Here is a 19,968-nt window from a genome sequence, read left to right on the forward strand (position 1 = left end):
AAAATTTGCTAGACAGATTTTGACAACTAGTTCAACATTTTTTGGATGTAATGACTCAAGCAATGAAATGAGGACTATTAGATTTATATGAAATGACTATCCAGTATTCACAAGTATAGTTAATTTTGACTGACATGGCAAGCAAATTATAATGCACAGCAGAGAGTTGTATGAAAGCACTTGATGACAGTCCAAAAGCATTTGTAATGTCTTGTAAGGAATGACAAACTGCTACTATGATGACCACAAATGACTAAATGTTGTGGAGGTTGAACTAACTGTTGTGCAAATGTCAGACAGACAGACAGGCAGGCAGGCAGGCAGGCAGACAGACAGACAGACAGACAGACAGACAGACAGATAGATAGATAGATAGATAGATAGATAGATAGATAGATAGATAGATAGATAGATAGATAGATAGATAGATAGATAGATAGATAGATAGATAGATAGATAGATAGATAGATAGATAAATAGATAGATAGATAGATAGATAGATAGATAGATAGATAGATAGATAGATAGATACATCCAGGGACAGACAGACAGACAGACAGCCAGCAGACAGATATAGACATTGATATCTAGTCTGGTGAAAAAATACCATGACTATACCTGATAAATGATAAAGCATAGTGACACAGCTTCAGGATGCATGCATTGCACATTTCAATCTTAAAAGTGGAACTTGAGTATGGTTAGGTGTTGTCTCTCTCTATTTGAGTCTTTCACAATTTTGGTGTGGTTTCTTCTTCTCCTATTCTGTTCCTCTTCTTTTAAAATGCTCATCAGTCTTTATATAACATGATTTGGTTGAAAAAGCCAGTTGCGTGACAGAAAAATAACAATGTCATCAATAATAGCACATATGTCATGACCTTTGACTGTATATATCTGGAATTTACACTTTTTGATGAGTTACCTGATCTCCCTTGTGTTTTTAAGATTAAACATAAATACACAACATTTAAAGGCAATATTTTTGCTCTTCTAATTGACATACAATATGTTTTCTCCTTTTAACGTGGATCTTAACCAGCAGTGTTGTTCAAAGTGTTGCTATCACACATCACATAATTGCGCTCTGTTTGAGGAAGTGACACAACGTCCTCTCGTCACCTCTAGCCGTACTGGTGCAGACCGACCAGGACTTCCTCAGAAACCTTTCCTCTAAGGCAAGTGGATTAAAAAAACACATCAGAGGAGGTCACAGGTTTCCAGGAGGCCCCTTCTGCCTGGTGACAGTGTGAAGCCCTACATTATAACACTGCAAAAAAGGTGTGTCTAAAACCAAGATTAAAACACTAAATCTGAGGGGAATGATCTTGCTGCATGGACAGATAATTTTACTTGACAATATTTTTTAAATTAAGATTATTAATCTAGAAATAAGCATGATGAATTCTTAAAATGAGAAATTAACTCTTAAAACACGATAAATTAAAGCTGCAAGCAGCGATGAACTGGCCCAAGCAGAGTGACCTGACAATTATTTGTTTCTTACCAAGATAAAAAAAACACTTAGATTTAGAAGTGTTACATCATTTATCTTGTTTTAAAACTTAATTCCTTGTTTTTACCGTAAAAAGTGCTTATTTCTTAATTTAAGAAATCTTGTCAAGTGAAATTATCTGTCCATGCAGCAAGATCATTTCTCCAGATTTAGTGTTTTTACCTTGTTTTTAGACACCTTTTTTGCAGTGTACATGCAGTAAATATATCATGCCTTTAAAAAAACAAGTTGGATCATGAGTTTTAATGAGTAACGACCCTGCAAATACTGTAATACTGTGTAACTGTTTGTGAGGAAGAATGTCACAGTTAACGCAGTCCTCTAATGTGTAAATCTTCTCTTTATCTTTGGTGAGGTATGACCTTCAATAAAAATGACAAAAATACAGGAACTTGGAACAAGATACAAGATCCTATTTATATTTCATCCATTCTGTAAAAAATCAACACCTTTATCTTTGCCTTGCTTGTTCCGTAAACGGGACATCACTGCCTTGTGTTTTCTATGTAAATGTTTTGATTTATGTGCAGCAGGATGCTTTAAAAGGATTAGACGCTCTCACGAGTTTGTGGGGATGTGACCCAGCAAGGGAATGATGATTAATGATGGAAATAAAAGAACAGGTTTTACACATCCTTGTTAAATTCGCAGCTAATTACAGGCAATTCCTGCGTTTGATATGTAAAAAATAATCATAATAAGGATATTACAAGAGCATCTCTTTTTCTCCTGACAACATTTTAGACAAATTGAATAAATGGATAAATGCAAATGGCTCAGATACACAATGTGTTTATTTTCTGGAGGAAAATCATCCTTATACAGTCAACAGCCACTGTTTGGCCTTGAAGCTATTATCTCCTCAACACCGTCCCCGGTGTGTTTAATGTCGACTGTACAAATACGGAGAAACAAAAGAGATCAGTAGACTGCCTCCTCCACATGAAGCGCAGGAACACACACAAAATCATTCACACACATCACAGACACTCAATAAAATACAAACTTTGGCATGATAAGGAAGCATATCTACTGATCTTATTTCTAAAAAAGAAAATAATAGCTAACTGGCAGTAAACTTATCAATTTCATCCTAACATCCCTCGAGTCACATTAAAAGCTCTGTTGCTCAAACATTAGCGTTTTTTGCTACAATCTCAACAGCTTTAACACTGACCAACACTATCAACGGGGATAACATTTCCCTAAGAACAAAGCATCATTGGGGTCAACAAAGACAACCCTGATTTAACAGAAATCAGGCTAAAAAGACTACAATACTGGGTGGCTGTCATTGAGCCCCAAAGTTTCTTATTTTCCATCTCAGGTTTGCAGCAGGCATGGTAGTTCAGTCCTCTGCTCGTCCATGCGTCCCCCCTGGACTCTCAGGAGCAGGGAGAAGAAGTCCTCATCGTCCATGGGACCAGGAGCCCTGCTGCGCTGGTCCTCCAGCCTGCCCTGGGCCTGTGGGTGGAAGGTAAGTGGGAAAAATGAATGCCTGAAATTATGTATAAATTCAAGCAATTCCTCGCTGAAGTTGCCAAGAATCTGACATTTTTCTAAAGCTGACAACGTCTTTTGTCATGATAAAAGCATCTAGTTCAGACTGCTTACTTGTGTCGTGAGAATCATATTATACAGGTCCTCTTTAGGCACGGGCACAGGAACTGGGGCAGCCACAGGCACAGGCTTTCTCACGAAAGAGAGCTGCTTTATGCTGCCTCTGAAACCCCTGGCTCTTGTTTTTGGTGGTTGTGACTTTTCAAGCTTCGCCCTCTGGTCATCTAGCCGGCGGGCTTGAGCGGTGGCCACCAGCTCAAAAAATTCCTCTTTCTGCAGTGAAGTCATGGAGGAAAAGACCACTGTGGACAAAAGAGAGAAAAGATATTTCTTTGATGGTGAGACGGCAGGGGACTTTAAGTGGTTAGTGGTCAAAGATAGACATGGAAATGTGCTGGTTGCACGAGTTTCTAAACATTCTTGAGTCACAGAGTACCGGCAGTTTCATGTTGTTTCAGCTTGATCAACATGAGTCAGCATCGCTACATGGAAACAAATGCAACGGCTGCACCAGTTTCATTAGGTAAAACAGAGAAGAGCTTCTCAAAGCACTCCCACCTCTGTTGGCCGGCTTGGTGGTGTTGGGCTCGGAGTGGCACCTCCTCCTCCTCATCCCACTCTCCATCCTGAAGGAGCAGCGCTGGTCATTGAGCCGTCTCCCCTCCTGGAGGGTGCAGAGCAGCTCGTACAGCGCCTCCGGGAAGTCCGGGGTTAACCGGTGAGCCTGAGAAAATGCAAGTAGGTGGCAGAAAAAGAATGAGGCAGGGAGGAAAGGTTACTCAGTGAGTGGCACAAACTGTTTGTTGGCACAGCAAATGAATTCACTCGACTCCTACGTACTCCCACATGCTCTGTAAGAAAATGATACCTGCTGTTTTTCCACCGAGAGATTGTTTTTCTTGTAGAGTACATGGTGGCTGGTTGGTAAAATCAAGGACACTACAAACAAATACAGACTCTGAGGTACTCTGAGGTAATGTGACAAAGCCAAAACAGTCCACAAACCTTTTTTGTTTCCTCTTCTTGGCTTGCCGTCCCTTCAGGTTGTTGCTCAGGGATATTTAACTTCTCAGTGTCTACTTGAGGGTCATTTTGTGTGACATTTTCATCCTCTCTGTCACTGGGTTTCTCAGCTTTGTCATTAATCCTCATCATCACATGTGTCTGCCCTCCACTCTCACTCTCACTTCTATTATGTCCATCACTCACGTTCTCAGTTTTCTCTGCTTTGTCCTCTTTAATCACAAATCCCTCCCCTGTCTGGTCGTCCTCTGGGTTGGCTTGTTGTTTTTCTGGGCTCTGCTCCATTAAATACATTTTACTCGCTGTATCTTCTTCAGTCTTGTCCTCCCCTGTGTGTTCCTCTTCCTTTTTCATAGCCGTCTCTCTGCTGCCGCTCTGTACGATGACAACTGAACCGCTTTGGGTGACACTCTCAGTAATGTCTCCCTCTTCGGTGATAACAAGACGCTCCAGCAGCCCCTCTTCAGCCATTTCAAATTTGATCTCTGTGCGGTACATTAATCTCACTGTCAACCTTTCAGAAGAAGATACACAGGAAAAGGGGTCAGGTCAAAGATCTGAGGTCAAAGACTTTAAAGACCCCATTGTTAATACTTCAAACGTTACAATGATCAACCCTGAAGTTACTTGGAATAGATAAGAAAGCTACTAGAGAGCAGCTTTGCTTTTCTCTTCCAAAGAAATGTATGAAAAACCAGTTTGGCAGGTTCTAGCATGTTGACTACAGATGTTTAAGCTGAAAATCCCACAGTACGTCATATATTCCTGTATGACTTATTGTGTGACAACAAAGGTGTGTGGTAACATAATCTGAGGAGGTGACAACTTGTTTCCGATTGGTAGCTGTTGTTGTTTTGTAGTTTGTCAAAAGTTTCACTGTTATTGTTGTTGTTTCCCCCCCCAAAAGTTGCCTTGCAAACCACACATTAAATGTAAATTCAAAGATTTGATTCTTACCTTTTTTGAACGTTTTCTCTTCAAAGCATCACCTCTTGGAATCACCGCAGAGGGACCACAGCATTTTTGGCTTATCACTTCTCTTGTTAATATCTTTATGAAGAAAAAAAAAAACCTTGCAATGAAGAGCTTCACATGCCGACGTGACAAGCTCTCGCCCTTTCTGTCTGCCTTGCTACCTTCCCTCTCTCGTCTCTTCTCTTCCTGTTCCTCTTACCACAGCCCACCCTTATTTACATGGCCCGCAGCTGACAAGCCATGCTATTGTGAAATATTAGCCTTCTGTCAAAAGCAAAAGCATTTTTAGCTCATCCAGGTATAGTCCAGACCAGAGGAAAAGTTTTCGTCATTTGAGATAAACTTAAAGCAGTTGCAGCTGCTGCTTTAACTGCTGCTCATTTGATTATGACAGACCCAACTGCAACATGTTGAAACAGGCAGCACAGCTCTTCTGACACTGATGTGGTTTTGGCACACATCCTGTTGACTTGCAGCTAAAAACGAGAAGTAGAGTCACACAAGTGAGAGAGGCTGTCTAGTGAGATTGTCACGTCAAACCACAGAAATTAACACTATAAAGTCTTGGGCTATTTTGTCCATTTTTTAATCCTTTTCATCCTGCCTATATACACCACTTTATACAAAAATGTTTAAATGCCATGCTGGTATAATTTTTTTCAGCACAACCTCACCTATATGACCTGGTAATTATTTTTTCATCCTGACTTACTGGATCAACATTCTGAACAAAAGAGAAACAAAGAAAAACCAACATAAATGTGATTTTAAATCATTAAAAAAAAAAAAAACTTAATAAAAAAAAATCATGATCATGCTCAATTAAGAATTTTTAAATGTTGCAAATGTGAACACAGGTTGCAAATATAACATATCACAGGGTTACATCCAGTTCTATAATTTTATACACAATCTATTTGACCTTGTCTCCAGTTTTACTTGGTATATCATCATCAAACTGAAACTGGCCTCATGGAGTTTACAGCCAGAACTTTAGAGTTAAATTTACAGTAGGGCTCCACGCTGCTTTGTTTTCTAGTCTGGATGTCATGAAGAAGTCATGCTTTGGCGCTTTTGGTGACTCCAGAGGGTTAAAACAGCAGCTTCTTGAATGTCTCTGCTTATGATTATAAATTCCATAGAGCCTATCATCATCTCCATTTATTTAGTTTAATCTGGCTTCTGTCATTTCCTGACACGCGTGCAAGCACGTAAAGCAATACACCCCCACACTTCTGCTTTGTGAAAAATGCAGGGAGTGCAGATGTTTGGTTGCAATCGGCCCAGCAGTGATCCTCCCCTGCTGCCTCAGATAAAACTGTGCCGATCACATGCTGGAGTGCAGTGTGTTTACAGAGCTTGTACCTTTTCCTGTCAATCGCTAGGGGACCCTGGTTAGTGCGGAGCCTCGGATCAGGATGTGCTGTGTGTCTGTGAGCTCAGTTGGGCAGCAGTCGTCGCCACTGTGCGTCGCTGAAGATGTTGCAGCAGCAGCAGCCTCTGACGGCCAACGGGCCTTCCAGCGGCCGGGGACTCGCCATGAGTGGACACCCCGGGATGCATGCGCTCAACCCGGTCCACCAGCCCTCGCAGCACCGGTCCGACGGAGGGGACCCGGGCCTCGACGGCACGGAAAACGGACACGAAACCCGCAGAGATATTGGGGACATACTGCAGCAGATAATGACCATCACCGATCAAAGTTTGGACGAGGCGCAGGGAAAGTGAGTGATAACTTTTCTTTTTTTTTTTGTATTTTCTAGCTTTGTGACGTTACTTTGTCGACTCGGACTTAAAGTTTCCTCAACTTCAATCTATTGTTTGGATTATCTAGCCAGCAGCTAACTAATTAGCTAATAATAACTAACGAAAACAACTTTGCATTATCATATTCATATCCTGTTGTGTCAGCTAATGCTAATTGTTTCTTTGCTGTCATTTACAAACACATGAGTCTTTTTGGCAGCGATAGTCGCCAACGTTACGTTAGCCATTGTTAGCTCAATAGGCTAACTAGCTGTGGCTACAATAGATAGATAACAAGTAGCGCTAATAGGTAATCTTCACCTTAAACTGTATTCTCCTGCACATGTAAACTCCCACTTATAAGGTAAACAAACTAAAATATGACCCAACTCAATGGCTGTTATACAGAGCTATCTCACCAGTGAACGGTTAGCTTTGAGCACGTAGCTTGCCAGAAGCTAACGTGTGCTAAACCAGCCGAGGTAAAGGTAACGCAGCTAGATGCTTATTGTGTGTTTTTGTTGGTGTTGTGTCCTTACTGGTTTCAACCATACAGTCTATGGTTTCAACACTAACTGGTTGCCGTACTGTTGTATGCAGCTGTTTTCTGCCTCATTTAGCAGATTCGTCACATATTTGATAAAGTATATAGTCAAATAAAAAAATATTAGACCACCCTTGTTTTCTTCAGTTTCTTGTTCATTTTAATGCCTGGTACAGCTAAAGGTGCATTTGTTTGGACAAATATAATGATAATAATAAAAATAGCTCACAAGAGTTTAATTTAAGAGCTGATATCTAGACATTTAATCATTTTTTCCACGACTGTAGAAGTGATGGTTTATGAACAATTAAATGTTGTCGTAGTGAGTTCGATTCTAGCTCTAAACAATCTTGCAAATATTATATTTTCATGCTTTCTTTTTATTTATAGGTGACTGGTGAGCTGGTAGTGTTCACTTATACAACAATTATAGTCTGTTGATATACATTAGATCATAATATGGCCAGAAATTACAGGAAAACACCATATTATGGGATGTCCAAAAATGACTGCCTCAAAAAAAGTTATACGTTGATTGCTGTATGTTGATTTTTGTCAAAAATTACAAAAAATGCTTTAAAAACTATTTACTTTGGTATTTAGTTACTCCGGTATATAGTTTCTCTGGTACTGTGTTACGTTTGCTACAAGTCACGCTCTTTTGTTTTTTCCACAGGAAACATGCACTTAACTGTCACAGGATGAAACCTGCATTATTCAGCGTCCTGTGCGAAATAAAGGAAAAAACAGGTAATTATATAATTATTTATATAAGAGGGTTTTTTTAATGCTGTCAGTGTCAGCCACCGTGTCTTTAATTAGAAACCCGTCTGGCTGAGTTTTGATGTCCAGTGGGCTTGTTGCAGCGTTATGAGACTGTGTTGACAATGTGTCATCAGAAGCTAATAAAATCACAAACAAGCACACACACACACATCAGGGATTTAACTCCAGCTGTCCGTAACTCAATATGTTTACTTGCAATGTAAAAAACAAACGCTCACGAAGATAAATGCAATCATACCGCTATTATCTGAAATGCTATTTAGTATATAAATAGAGTCAGCAGCTGGACAGAGAGACAAACAGCGGCCTATGCAATACTGCCCTACAAAGTCTGACTGCAGTAACTATGCAAAAGGTAAAACTGAGAAAAACTGCTTTAAAGTTCTTTAACTTGCCAGCCAAATGGGTTATAGGTAGGTCAGTGATATGACACTTATTTCTTCGTGTATTGATGATGTAATATTTATGCTCAAAATTCATGATGATTTATTTGACCTTTGATCCCAAAAATGTAGTAACTGCACTCTGGTTTTGCTGTAAAAGGATCTAATAGTAATGATAAACAGTGTGCAGTAACTACAATGTTGTTGTCTTCTTTCAGCTTTTATATTTTGTTTTCAGTTAATAATAATCTTCAAATTCATTTTGTTATCAGTGTATTTAAAAGTGTTTAACAACTATAATTAAATATGTGTATTTTAGACTTAATATTACAAAGAAATTTAATATTTTAGTCTTAATATCATTTATCTCACTTTTTTACTTCAATATCTAGATAATAATTTCCCTTTCAAATAAACTTATAGTTTCTATTATTTTTATGTTTAGATTAGTATATATATCCAAAGCAGGCCGTTGTAAGTGCAATTACTGCTTGGTTTTGAGTTGGATTTTGTGGTTTTTATATCATTATTTCTCTGAAATAAAGCAACATTGAAATGTAAAACTTTGTCACAAGATAAAACGGACATCAAGGAGTTCATTTTTAGTTTTAACTCAATTTTGACCAAAAATGTAGTTACTGCAGTTAGACTTTGTGGGGCAGAATACATGCTACAGGTTGCTGGTAAATGTGATAACTGTACCACACGTGCAACAGGTTATGTCACAGAAAAAATAAGCTGCTAGATTTTTCATTCATTCTATAAAAGTATAATTTGATTTTATCCTTTGATGTACAAAACGGGTCATTTTTCATAGGCATACCTTTTATAAAAAATAAAAAAAAAATAGTGCAGACACTGTTCAAGTAATTTTATGTCAAATTTGCTTTCAGTCCAGCAAAATAGCCCTGCACTCAGCCCTGACCAGGATGATCTGATGTTGTGATCTGATAAATAAGATGAATAAATATATATACAGGTGCTGGTCATATAATTAGAATATCATGAAAATGTTGATTTATTTCAGTAATTCCATTCAAAAAGTGAAACTTGTGTAATGTATACATTCATTTCACACAGACTGGTATATTTCAAGTGTTTATTTATTTTAATTTTGATGATTATAACTGACAACTAATGAAAATCCCAAATTCAGTATCTCAGAAAATTAGAATATTGAGAAAAGGTTCAATATTGAAGACCCCTGGTGCCACACTCTAATCAGCTGATTAACCCAAAAGGCCTTTAAATGGTCTCTCAGTCTAGTTCTGTAGGCTACACAATCATGGGGAAGACTGCTGACTTGACAGTTGTCCAAAAGACGACCATTGACACCTTGCACAAGGAGGGCAAGACAAAAAAGGTGATTGCTAAAGATGCTGGCTGTTCACAGCTCTGTGTCCAAGCACATTAATAGAGAGGCGAAGGGAAGGAAAAGATGTGGTAGAAATAAGTGTACAAGCAATAGGGATAACCGCACCCTGGAGAGGATTGTGAAACAAAACCCATTCAAAAATGTGGGGGAGATTCACAAAGAGTGGACTGCAGCTGGAGTCAGTGCTTCAAGAACCACCAGACAGACGTATGAAGACATGGGTTCAGCTGTCGCATCCCTTGTGTCAAGCCACTCTTGAACAAGAGACAGAAGCGTCTCTCCTGGGCTAAAGACAAAAAGGACTGGACTGCTGCTGAGTGGTCCAAAGTTATGTTCTCTGATGAAAGTAAATTTTGCATTTCCTTGGAAATCAAGGTCCCAGGGTCTGGAGGAAGAGAGGAGAGGCCCAGAATCCACGTTGCTTGAGGTCCAGTGTAAAGTTTCCACAGTCACTGATGGTTTGGGGCCATGTCATCTGCTGGTGTTGGTACACTGTGTTTTCTGAGGTCCAAGGTCAACACAGCTGTCTACCAGGAAGTTGTAGAGCACTTCATGCTTCCTGCTGCTGACCAACTTTATGGAGATGCAGATTTCATTTTCCAACAGGACTTGGCACCTGCACACAGTGCCAAAGCTACCAGTAGCTGGTTTAAGGACCATGGTATCCCTGTTCTTAATTGGCCAGTAAACTCACCTGACCTTAACCCCATAGAACATCTATGAGGTATTGTGAAGAGGAAGATGCGATACGCCAGACCCAACAATGCAGAAGAGCTGAAAGTCACTATCAGAGCAACCTGGGCTCTCATAACACCTGAGCAGTGCCACAGACTGATCCACTCCATGCCACGCTGCATTGCTGCAGTAATTCAGGCAAAAGGAGACCCAACTAAGTATTGAGTGCTGTACATGCTCATACTTTTCATGTTCATACTTTTCAGTTGGCCAACATTTCTAAAAATCATTTTTTTGTATTGGTCTTAAGTAATATTCTAATTTTCTGAGATACTGAATTTGGGATTTTCATTAGTTGTCAGTTATAATCAAAACATTAAAGGAAATAAACACGTGAAATGTATAAGTCTGTGTGGAATGAATGTATACATTATACAAGTTTCACTTTTTGAATGGAATTACTGAAATAAATCAACTTTTTCATGATATTCTAATTATATGACCAGCACCTGTAGATAGATGCATTTTAGTTGTCTCAAATTAGGAAATAGCAAATTAGGAAATTTACAGCAGTGGCTTATCCAGGTATTGCACAGGAACAGTAAATATGCATAGCAACACAAAAATAGAGACATTTATATCAATAAAAAAATAAACATAACAAATAAGATAATTAAAACAAAATTCTAAATAGAATAAAAAATAATCTATACATATAAGATGTATATCTATAGAATACACAGTATACAATAAAACACTAAGTATACAAAGCTACTACTGAAATGTAAATATAAACAGGATAGTATATGTTGGCACAAGAGAGATCACTGTAAACAGGATATGAGTGTGATGCACAAAACAAGTAGATGGCACATAGAGCAATGACTTGTCCATTTATAAACACAGTGCATCAGTGTTTCTGTTGGCTGACCCTGCAAGACAAAGTTGAGCCAACTTTGAATAACAATTAGCACCAAAACAGGAAAAACATTCATGGATTCATCAGTTGTAGTGGTTACAGTTGGTTTGAATGGAAGGTGGAGGGAATATTCACAGCACAGGCGTGTAATGTGACTGTACTTTAAACACTAATTCATAGACTTCTGTTGATTTTCCACCCACAAAACCAATTGACATTTGTCTTATTGACAGGCCTATCAATGAGGAACGCCCAGGAGGAGGAGCCTCAGGATCCTCAGCTGGTGCGATTGGACAACATGCTGCTGGCAGAGGGCGTGGCGGGGCCTGAGAAGGGCGGCGGGGCTGCTGCTGCTGTGTCTGCCGCCACCAGCTCGGGAGGGATGTCACCCGACAGCTCGCTCGAGCACTCCGACTACAAAAGCAAGTTGAGCCAGATTCGCAGTATCTACCACACTGAGCTGGAGAAGTATGAGCAGGTACCGTGTCGCAACAGGAGACGAGCGCTGACATTGCCCGTACACGCTTGCTTGTACTAAAGCTGCTCGCCAGAAGCGTAATCCATTGGCATGTTAGGTCTAGAGTTCAATAACATAACTTTTCTTTGCCAGGGAATACACTTCTGTCCTTATGTTGCTGGGGTTTGTTTTTCTAGAGTAACACACCTACAACAAAGCCCTATTGTGTAGGGGTGTAAGACCTGACAATCACAATGTTGTTTTTGTGATAAGGTATTGATTTTAAATACTAGCAAAAGTTCGTAGCTGACACTTGGACAAAAAGTAGTGTATGATGTTGGGAGTTTCAGGGTCTGAAAGTTTTTCTTAACAGAATTTGAGCACATGGTGGTGGGTTCTTTATACTCTGACATTTTTTTATGTAATTAAATGAAAAAATCGCATAATAACTTGCTTACAGCATCGCAATATATTAAATACTAACCCCTGTGTCATCATGGGTATTGTATTGCAAGGTTCTTGCTAATACTCAGCCCTACTTTTGTGTGGTTTTATTCAAAAACACCATTCAGATCTGTTGTGAAATCCACTACTGTTATCCTGCCAATCAGCAACATACAGTACATTCTTTCTCCAACATTATAAAGACCTTATTCCAATAGTTTAAGTGGCCCGTTGAATATGCTGCCCATGTTCTCCATAAAGTACCTTCTCTATATTAAAGTTGTGTAAAGCTGCTTTTTTTTTTATCACAATTGAATTTATCGGTTGGACATACCAGTTATGCTCAGACCGTTAGAAATTATGTTTGCAAAACAAAAATTAGAACTTAATTCCTTTGTGCATTTCTGTCCTTCACTGTCCCTCATTGAATGTGTCTCCCATCCAGGCATGCACCGAGTTCACCACCCATGTGATGAACCTGTTGAGGGAGCAGTCACGCACACGGCCCGTGACTCCGCGGGAGATTGAGCGCATGGTGGGAATCATCCACCGCAAGTTCAGCACCATCCAGACCCAGCTGAAGCAGAGCACCTGTGAGGCAGTCATGATCCTGAGGTCCCGCTTCCTGGATGCCAGGTAGGTGTTTGCGATTGTTGTAGTTTAATAATAATTTAAAAAAAACAACACTGCACCATTAAGTACTCACTACTGTAGGCTTGACTTATGGCTCTATAAAGTTTGGACCTTTCCCTTTTTTTGGAGAAAAGTTGCTGCAATCAGGTTGGATTCTCAACAGCTGAGAATCACTGCAAATAACTAAAATACTAATAATACATACAACAATACATGACGCATGTCCTGAGTTGAAGGTTTTTGTTTCAACCAGTGTGAAAAAAGTTGTGCTGGGCTTATAGCAGTAATATGCTGCTATAATAATGCCCCTATTTCAAAATGAGTTTCATGTCAGATTACACCTTTTTATGCACATTTCTTGGTAGAGTATGTTAACTGTTGGGGAGCATATTCTACCAACAACATTAATAACACCAACAATAACGGTAGCCATTTAGGCCTGTATGTGTGACTGGCACCCTTGGCCACATCTTGGGCCATAAAAAATAACTATGAAAATAGAATAAAATAGCCTTTATTGTCATTGTACATAGCACAATGAAATAGAGTGCAACTCCCATAGTGCATTAAAAAAAATAAGAACACCACACAACACTTAAGGACAATAAGGTATAGAGGTATAAAAGGTGTAAAATATCACAACAAGAATAAATAATTGAATGGCAAAAAATACTGAATATAGAATAAATAGCTTTGTATGTAAAGGAGGTGAATGTGGATGAGTGGTAGCATGTAGAGGTAGTATTTTAGATAATATGAATATAAATATATTGCACTTACACGGTAAGAACAGGACATAGCAGATACAGAAGACAGATGCAGGTTATGTGTGTATCTAATTTTTCCAAGTATTTATGGTGGTTATAGCAGGAGGAAAGAAGCTCTCCTTCAGTCATTTTGTCCGTGTTTTATGTAACCTGTAGTGCCTGCCGGAGGGCAGCAGGTCAAACAGATGATGACCGGGGTGGTAATTGTCCTTGATTATTTTTTCTGCTCTGCTGAGAAAGCGGACAGTGTCCTCTAGGTTGGGCTGAGAGCAGCCAGTGGTTTTCTGTGCGGTATTTATCACCCTTTGTAACACTTTTCTGTCTGCTGCTGTGCAACCAGCATACCAAGCTGAGACACAGTACGCCAGGATGCTGTCGATGGTAGCACGATAGAAGGCAACCAGCAGCTTCTCCTCTAGGTTGTTTATCCTGAGTATTCTCAGGAAGTGGAGACGCTGCTGTGCCTTCTTCACTACCGCCGTGGTGTTAGCAGTCCAGGAGAAAACGTAATAACAAAAAAGGTGGGAAATCCAACATAACTGGGTTTGTGTAATTTCTTACAAAAGTATTTGCAACTATTGTGATGTGGAACTGACAAAACCACTTGACCTAGATCAGTAAAAAAAAGTTCCTAGTGGGAAGTGCATGCCGGTCTTCTGGGTCAAAGCCCTGGGTTTGTGCTGCCCACCTTTAGTGCGTCTGCGGTCTGTATGCAACGTATACATACATCATTTTGCAGGCCACGTGAGAAATTCAGTGTATTTCTTTATCTTCTTTATTTCAGAATAAAGTCCTTCAGTGTAGTACTTTGTTCATGAGAACAGTCTGAAATTATTTTATTTTTCTTCTTACTTTGTGTCTCATCAGGCGCAAAAGGCGCAACTTCAGCAAACAGGCCACAGAGAGCCTGAACGAGTATTTCTACTCCCACCTGTCCAACCCCTACCCTAGTGAAGAAGCCAAAGAGGAACTCGCCAAACAGTGTGGAATCACTGTCTCTCAGGTAAACCAGTCACTCTACTCTGAGGAACAAGCAGCATTGGAAAGGTCGAGGGTTTTGGGTGGACATTAATGATGGAAATTCAGTGTTTCTAAAGCTGTTGGTTGTTAAATAAAGTTTTTTAAAGATTTTCTGTATTGAAGCTTAAAGATGCTGCATTTATATTTCATAATTTACAACTTTGTCTTCTTTTTTTTCTGTCAGGTGTCCAACTGGTTTGGCAACAAGAGAATCCGCTACAAGAAAAACATCGGCAAGTTCCAAGAAGAGGCCAACCTTTATGCCATGAAGACAGCGTTGGGGGGAAGACCAGGCGACGACTCCCCACACACTCCCAACTCCACAGGTATTAAAAGAGACAGAAAGCTGCATCATTCACCTGCTCGCCTTGAGGCCGTTCTCCCCATCTGTGTTAATCATATGGCTAAGCTGAACACACTGGCCCTCATTTATCAAAGGAGCGTACGACAGAAAGTGAGCGTAAAGTGGGCGTAAAATCATTTCTATGCAAGGCCACACGTGTGAGTCTGAGACTTCTTAGTAAAAGTATAGAGGTGAATAATATATCTCCATCATAATAATAACAATATTTGGATATTATATAGATTATTAGGCTTTATATATCACAATGTATAAATTAATTACTCAAACCTCGCCGGGAGTTTAATGGTCCACTGCTACTCTGCTGACAGCACCACTGATTTCCTTCCTTTTCACTTTTTATGCTGCCAAACAAAACCAGTTTGTTGTGTTGCAGCTGTTGCATGTCAGCGTTTCACTTTCTGACTCTGAGAAATTACTCTTCTTTTGGGATTAAAACTTACTTTAAAAGATTGTTTACCTCCTTCAGCCAAAAAGCTGTGAAAACTTTAAAGTCTGCGCTCCAAATGTAAAATATTCACAGAACTTGTATTTATTTCATAAACCTCCGTCGCTGCGTCTCGATCATTCTCACGATGTGATTGGAGAGATACGATCATTTGATAAATCACACGTGAACCCTGTCGTAAGACGGAATATACACTAAGATCTGCGCTTGTTTCTATGCTCGTTTAACAAATGAGGGCCAGTGTGTAACCTGAGGCTCAGGAAATGGAAAATGTTCGGTGTTTTGTCAGGTATTGAGGAAGCGGGAAGTAACCAGATAATTTTGCAGACACAACAGCAATGCCAATGTTGTTTTGAACTCGTCTGCTGCACAATTTGCTTGAGTTTTCCTTTTTGTCGGCAATGTTGTGTTTTCAGTAACCTGCCTGCTCTGTGGCTGTGAGCCTCACTTTTCCTGCCACAGCTTAGTTTGCTGCAGACTCTAATTAGTCGGGAAGCTAGTGTAAAGCTGCTTTTACACAGCCTGGACTCATTCACATTTAAAGGCAATATAATACACAATATGTAATGCACCATAAACTGATACAGCAATGCTCTTGTTTGAATCTTTCTTTAGGATCTGGGTCCTTCTCTCTGTCCGGCTCAGCTGACCTGTTCCTCGGGGTTCCACCTATGAACGGCGAGCAGTCTGCTTACCAAATGGGAATGCAGGTACTTTAAACCACTTGTGAAGCAGGTTACAAACATATTAAATGTGTTGGTGATATTCTTTGTCTTCAAATGCCACTAATATTTCAACAAGAGACAAAAAAGCCTTGTTGGTTTATTTATTTTAGCTGTGACACTCTCCAGTATTTAACCATTGTTAGCATGAAGCAGAGCTGTCAATTTAGATTGTGAGTGTTGACATTTTTGGCTCGAATGCACTGAAAAAGTTCCTGAACTTTACTCTATGTACCCTGCCTGTGATGCTGAGTAGTACTGTTCATTTATCTCATGATCGAGAGAAAAGGTGTTGTTTTCTCTTGATGAATGATCTACTTTTCTCAAGAAATATCCCTTTTAGTTTTCATGAGAATCGCATACATTTTTGATCTCGAAATAACATTAACCCTTTGATGCACAACATATAAACACCTTCTAATGCACAACATGGGTCAAAATGACCCGCATTCATTTCCCATGTTATTTCATGCTGGCTGTGTGTTTGAATGTCTTTTTTTTAATTATTATTATTATTATTATTACAACAGATCATTACATCCATTTTTCTTTTCATACTTTATGAAGAAAAAAATCGTTTTTGTATTATTACATCAAGTTTACACACATGGGTCAAAAATGACCTTGTTCATTAGAAGCGTAGTAATACAAAAAGTGAATCACTAAATTAACATTTAAGTATATGTGTAACTATGTTTGTCTTATTTTGAAGGTTTAACTTTAATAGAGTTTTTAGAACCACCAGATTACATTGGAAAATAACATATTTTAACATTTGAGACTTATTAGAGCCACCAAATAACAATTTCCATTGGAAAAACACCAATTTAACAAAATAGGATAGTTAATATTTGTGTCTTCTTTGTCAGGTTTTAAATTGGTGACAACATATAAACACTTTCTAATGCACAACATGGGTCAAAAATGACCTTGTGCATTAGAAGCGTTGTGATAAAAAAAAAAGGGTTTTTATTAAAAAATTAAGAAATGAAAACAAAAAATTAGGATGTATGATGTTCAAAAACAAATTATTTGAGGAAAACCTGCAATACTGAATGATAAAATTAATTTATTGCAAAGATATAGAATATAAAAACGTCGGGTCACTTAAGACCCATGTTGTGCATCAAAGGGTTAAAAGGGTAATTGCCATTCAGGTCTTGGATATCAGTGTTTCCAGAAAGCACCTGAACGCATCAACAGAGAGGAGCCACTGTCGGCTGCATTACCTCCAAATCTAACATAACTTTGACAAACCAAAGGTGGAGTTTATTGTGATGGATTATCACTGTGACAGTGAGCTCAATCTAAATCATCTTGACGTTTTGTAGAAGAGTTGTTTGGACTGTAAAGTATGCACCTTTTGTTAGTTAAGGTGCTAAACACAGCCGGTGATGTGCTGAAAAGTGACACATGACAAAAGTACGCTGCAGACATAAGTCACACGTTGACACTTTGTTTGTTTCTTTGCTGTTTTTCTTTTTCGATGTCTCAGGCTAACGGAAACTGGACGGGTCGAAACTCGCCCCCGTCTGGCGCCTCGCCCCACAGCGACCACTCTGAAAACTCTGACTGATAGCCCGGCCCACTGGCACAGAACGACAGCGACGGAAAGATTGATGACGGAGAAGACAGAAAGAATGATATCACACTTCCCACTTGGCTGCAGTTGTTTTTGTACGTTGTTTGGTTTGATTATTTTTAAATGTACATTGTATTTTTTTCTCTTTTCCTACCGCTCGGCGTGCGTCATTATTATGTTTGTATGATTAGCTGCGTGCACGGATGGCAGAGTGAAAGTGTGTGTGTGCGTGCGTGTGTGTGCGCGTGTGTGTGTGCGCGCGCTATGTGCATGCAGGTGTGGTTTTACTTTCATGGTTGTAGGGTTTGTTATCCACTACTTTTAACATGTTACTGAGGTGTGTGTTTGTGTTTGGGAAGGGGAGGGCGGGACAGCATTATCGTTGTTTTTAGCACACTATATCATTATTATTATTAATATTATTATTGCTGTTTTATTATTAGTGCTACACTATTTTAATTTTAACAGCTCAGAAAGAGAGAATGCTTTAAGCGAATGAGAGGAAAATAGAGAAAAATCCAAAGATTTTGTGTGTTTGTTTCTCTGTTTTGTTTGGTTTTGTTCGGTTTGTTTTTTTTCTACCGGGCTTATGTGTCCCTGTAAAATGAATGATGAGGTGTGTGAGTGAGTCCATAACAATGGTTTGAATGAGTATATCAACAGTGCTGTCTTTTTCTGTACAGTGAAACACCTGTATTCTCTCTACCTCTTTTACAATAAAGACTCTCTGTATTCACAACCAGATGGCGATCAGTTCGGATTCATGTCATCAAGTTGATGGTTGATAAATGAATGTGCATGAATTGGGTCAATGATGATCATGTAAAAGCTGTTTGAGTTGTTGCAATGGCCAAATATTCCTCTAATACAGGTGAAAGTTATACAATCAAATTTAAACTCAAATCTTGTAAAATTTTATTAGAGTACTTGCTTTTTTGAAAAGTATTCATAAGGACATTTTGTCAATTGTGCTGCTGTTTTTATTTGACAAGATTTAAACGTAATTCTAAAGGACCAGAGGGGTGTTCCATCAATGTGGCTAAACAAACTGCTGCTTCGTTGAAAAAGGCTGCTTAGAATTAACACCAACTTTCACTCAAGCAACCCTAACTCAAGTCAACGCTAACTCAACCCATGCTAGCCGCTAGACAAGCTGGCATTGTGCGAGAGTGCTGAGTATATAAGCCATCCATATTAATAGATCGTGGAACAGCCAATAAGATGTCGTGAAAAGTGGTGAAAATCAGCGCTGAAGGATCTTTATGAAGAATATAAAGTGACGGTCACAAAAATAGGTTAAAAAAAACAACTGTACTGATTTTTTCCTCGGCGGCCGAGCAAACGATGCAGTTGGAGCTTTACGAACAATATTAAGTGACGGTCACAACACAACACTACTACCATTAACAGAGTCAGGGAGATGACATGGTGAAACACTGCAGACTGCTAAAATGCATGAGTAATTAAAGCCTACTTATTGTGTTATTTGTAGTTGTTAATAACGTATCAATTAGATCACTAGATCAATAAGAGTGGTTATATTATCAGTAGGCTGGATAATAACAGCTGTATGTTCAGTTAGGTGTAGGCTAAGTTGGGAGAACTCACAACTAAAATTAATTTACTGTAAATTGGCCTAACTTGGCGAAGTAACCCTGTCCTTTATTAATTATTCTGTTACATCTCAAAAGGATAAATCTGAACAGCAGACGCGGTTTTACAATAGAGGCAAGGTAGGCAACTGCCTGGGGCCCCACCAACTTCCCCGAACTGCAGGGGCCCCCAGACCAGCTGCCCACTCTCCATTCAGCTGGGAATCGGGGCCCTCAGTGATCCCCAGCCATTGCGTTTTTAAATGTAAATGTAAATTTGTATGTTTAAATCGGAAACAAAGACAACAAACTAAAATACAAAGAAATAAAGTATCCGTCTACACCCCCTCCCATTTCGTGTTATAATGGACTATTCCATCCAGGCCATGATCGCGAGAGTTCCAAACTTATGTGACGGAAGTGGAGGGAAGTTGATACCA

At 39.2% G+C, this 19,968-nt stretch overlaps 2 protein-coding genes across 3 annotated transcripts; one reads left to right on the plus strand and one right to left on the minus strand.

The window, feature by feature from the left end:
• Positions 1–2,292: 2,292 nt before the first annotated feature.
• Positions 2,293–5,632, minus strand: LOC131976648 (uncharacterized). Of its 2 annotated transcripts, XM_059339772.1 has the most exons (5): positions 5,057–5,632; positions 4,082–4,613; positions 3,635–3,800; positions 3,131–3,378; positions 2,293–2,980 (listed from the first exon to the last, which is right to left on the minus strand). In XM_059339772.1, the coding sequence occupies exons 2-5, from the start codon at positions 4,595–4,597 to the stop codon at positions 2,840–2,842; spliced, it is 1,071 nt and encodes a 356-aa protein (XP_059195755.1). In that variant the 5' UTR covers positions 4,598–4,613; positions 5,057–5,632; the 3' UTR covers positions 2,293–2,839. The 2 variants fall into 2 exon arrangements, with proteins under 2 accessions (XP_059195755.1, XP_059195756.1); XM_059339773.1 differs by lacking the exon at positions 5,057–5,632 and having other exon boundaries at positions 4,082–4,963.
• Positions 5,633–6,455: 823 nt separating this feature from the next.
• pbx2 (pre-B-cell leukemia homeobox 2) lies at positions 6,456–18,678 on the plus strand. Its single transcript, XM_059339771.1, has 8 exons — positions 6,456–6,798; positions 8,041–8,114; positions 11,736–11,980; positions 12,849–13,039; positions 14,671–14,806; positions 15,008–15,149; positions 16,248–16,342; positions 17,850–18,678. Exons 1-8 carry the CDS (start codon positions 6,554–6,556, stop codon positions 17,928–17,930), a joined length of 1,209 nt encoding a protein of 402 aa, XP_059195754.1. The 5' UTR covers positions 6,456–6,553; the 3' UTR covers positions 17,931–18,678.
• The last annotated feature ends 1,290 nt before the right edge of the window (positions 18,679–19,968 follow it).

This window comes from Centropristis striata, chromosome 8 (genome assembly GCF_030273125.1).
Source record: "Centropristis striata isolate RG_2023a ecotype Rhode Island chromosome 8, C.striata_1.0, whole genome shotgun sequence".
NCBI classification, from domain to species: Eukaryota; Metazoa; Chordata; class Actinopteri; order Perciformes; family Serranidae; genus Centropristis; species Centropristis striata.

Coding starts and splice junctions, on each gene's coding strand:
- LOC131976648 (XM_059339772.1), bottom strand. CDS start 4,597: ATGTACCGCACAGAGATCAAATTTGAAATGGCTGAAGAGGGGCTGCTG. Junction 3,801..4,081: donor AAGAAGAGGAAACAAAAAAG/GTTTGTGGACTG, acceptor GCATTTTCTCAG/GCTCACCGGTTAACCCCGGA. Junction 2,981..3,130: donor ATATGATTCTCACGACACAA/GTAAGCAGTCTG, acceptor TTCCACCCACAG/GCCCAGGGCAGGCTGGAGGA.
- pbx2 (XM_059339771.1), top strand. CDS start 6,554: ATGTTGCAGCAGCAGCAGCCTCTGACGGCCAACGGGCCTTCCAGCGGC. Junction 6,799..8,040: donor TTGGACGAGGCGCAGGGAAA/GTGAGTGATAAC, acceptor TTTTTTCCACAG/GAAACATGCACTTAACTGTC. Junction 14,807..15,007: donor GTGGAATCACTGTCTCTCAG/GTAAACCAGTCA, acceptor TTTTTCTGTCAG/GTGTCCAACTGGTTTGGCAA.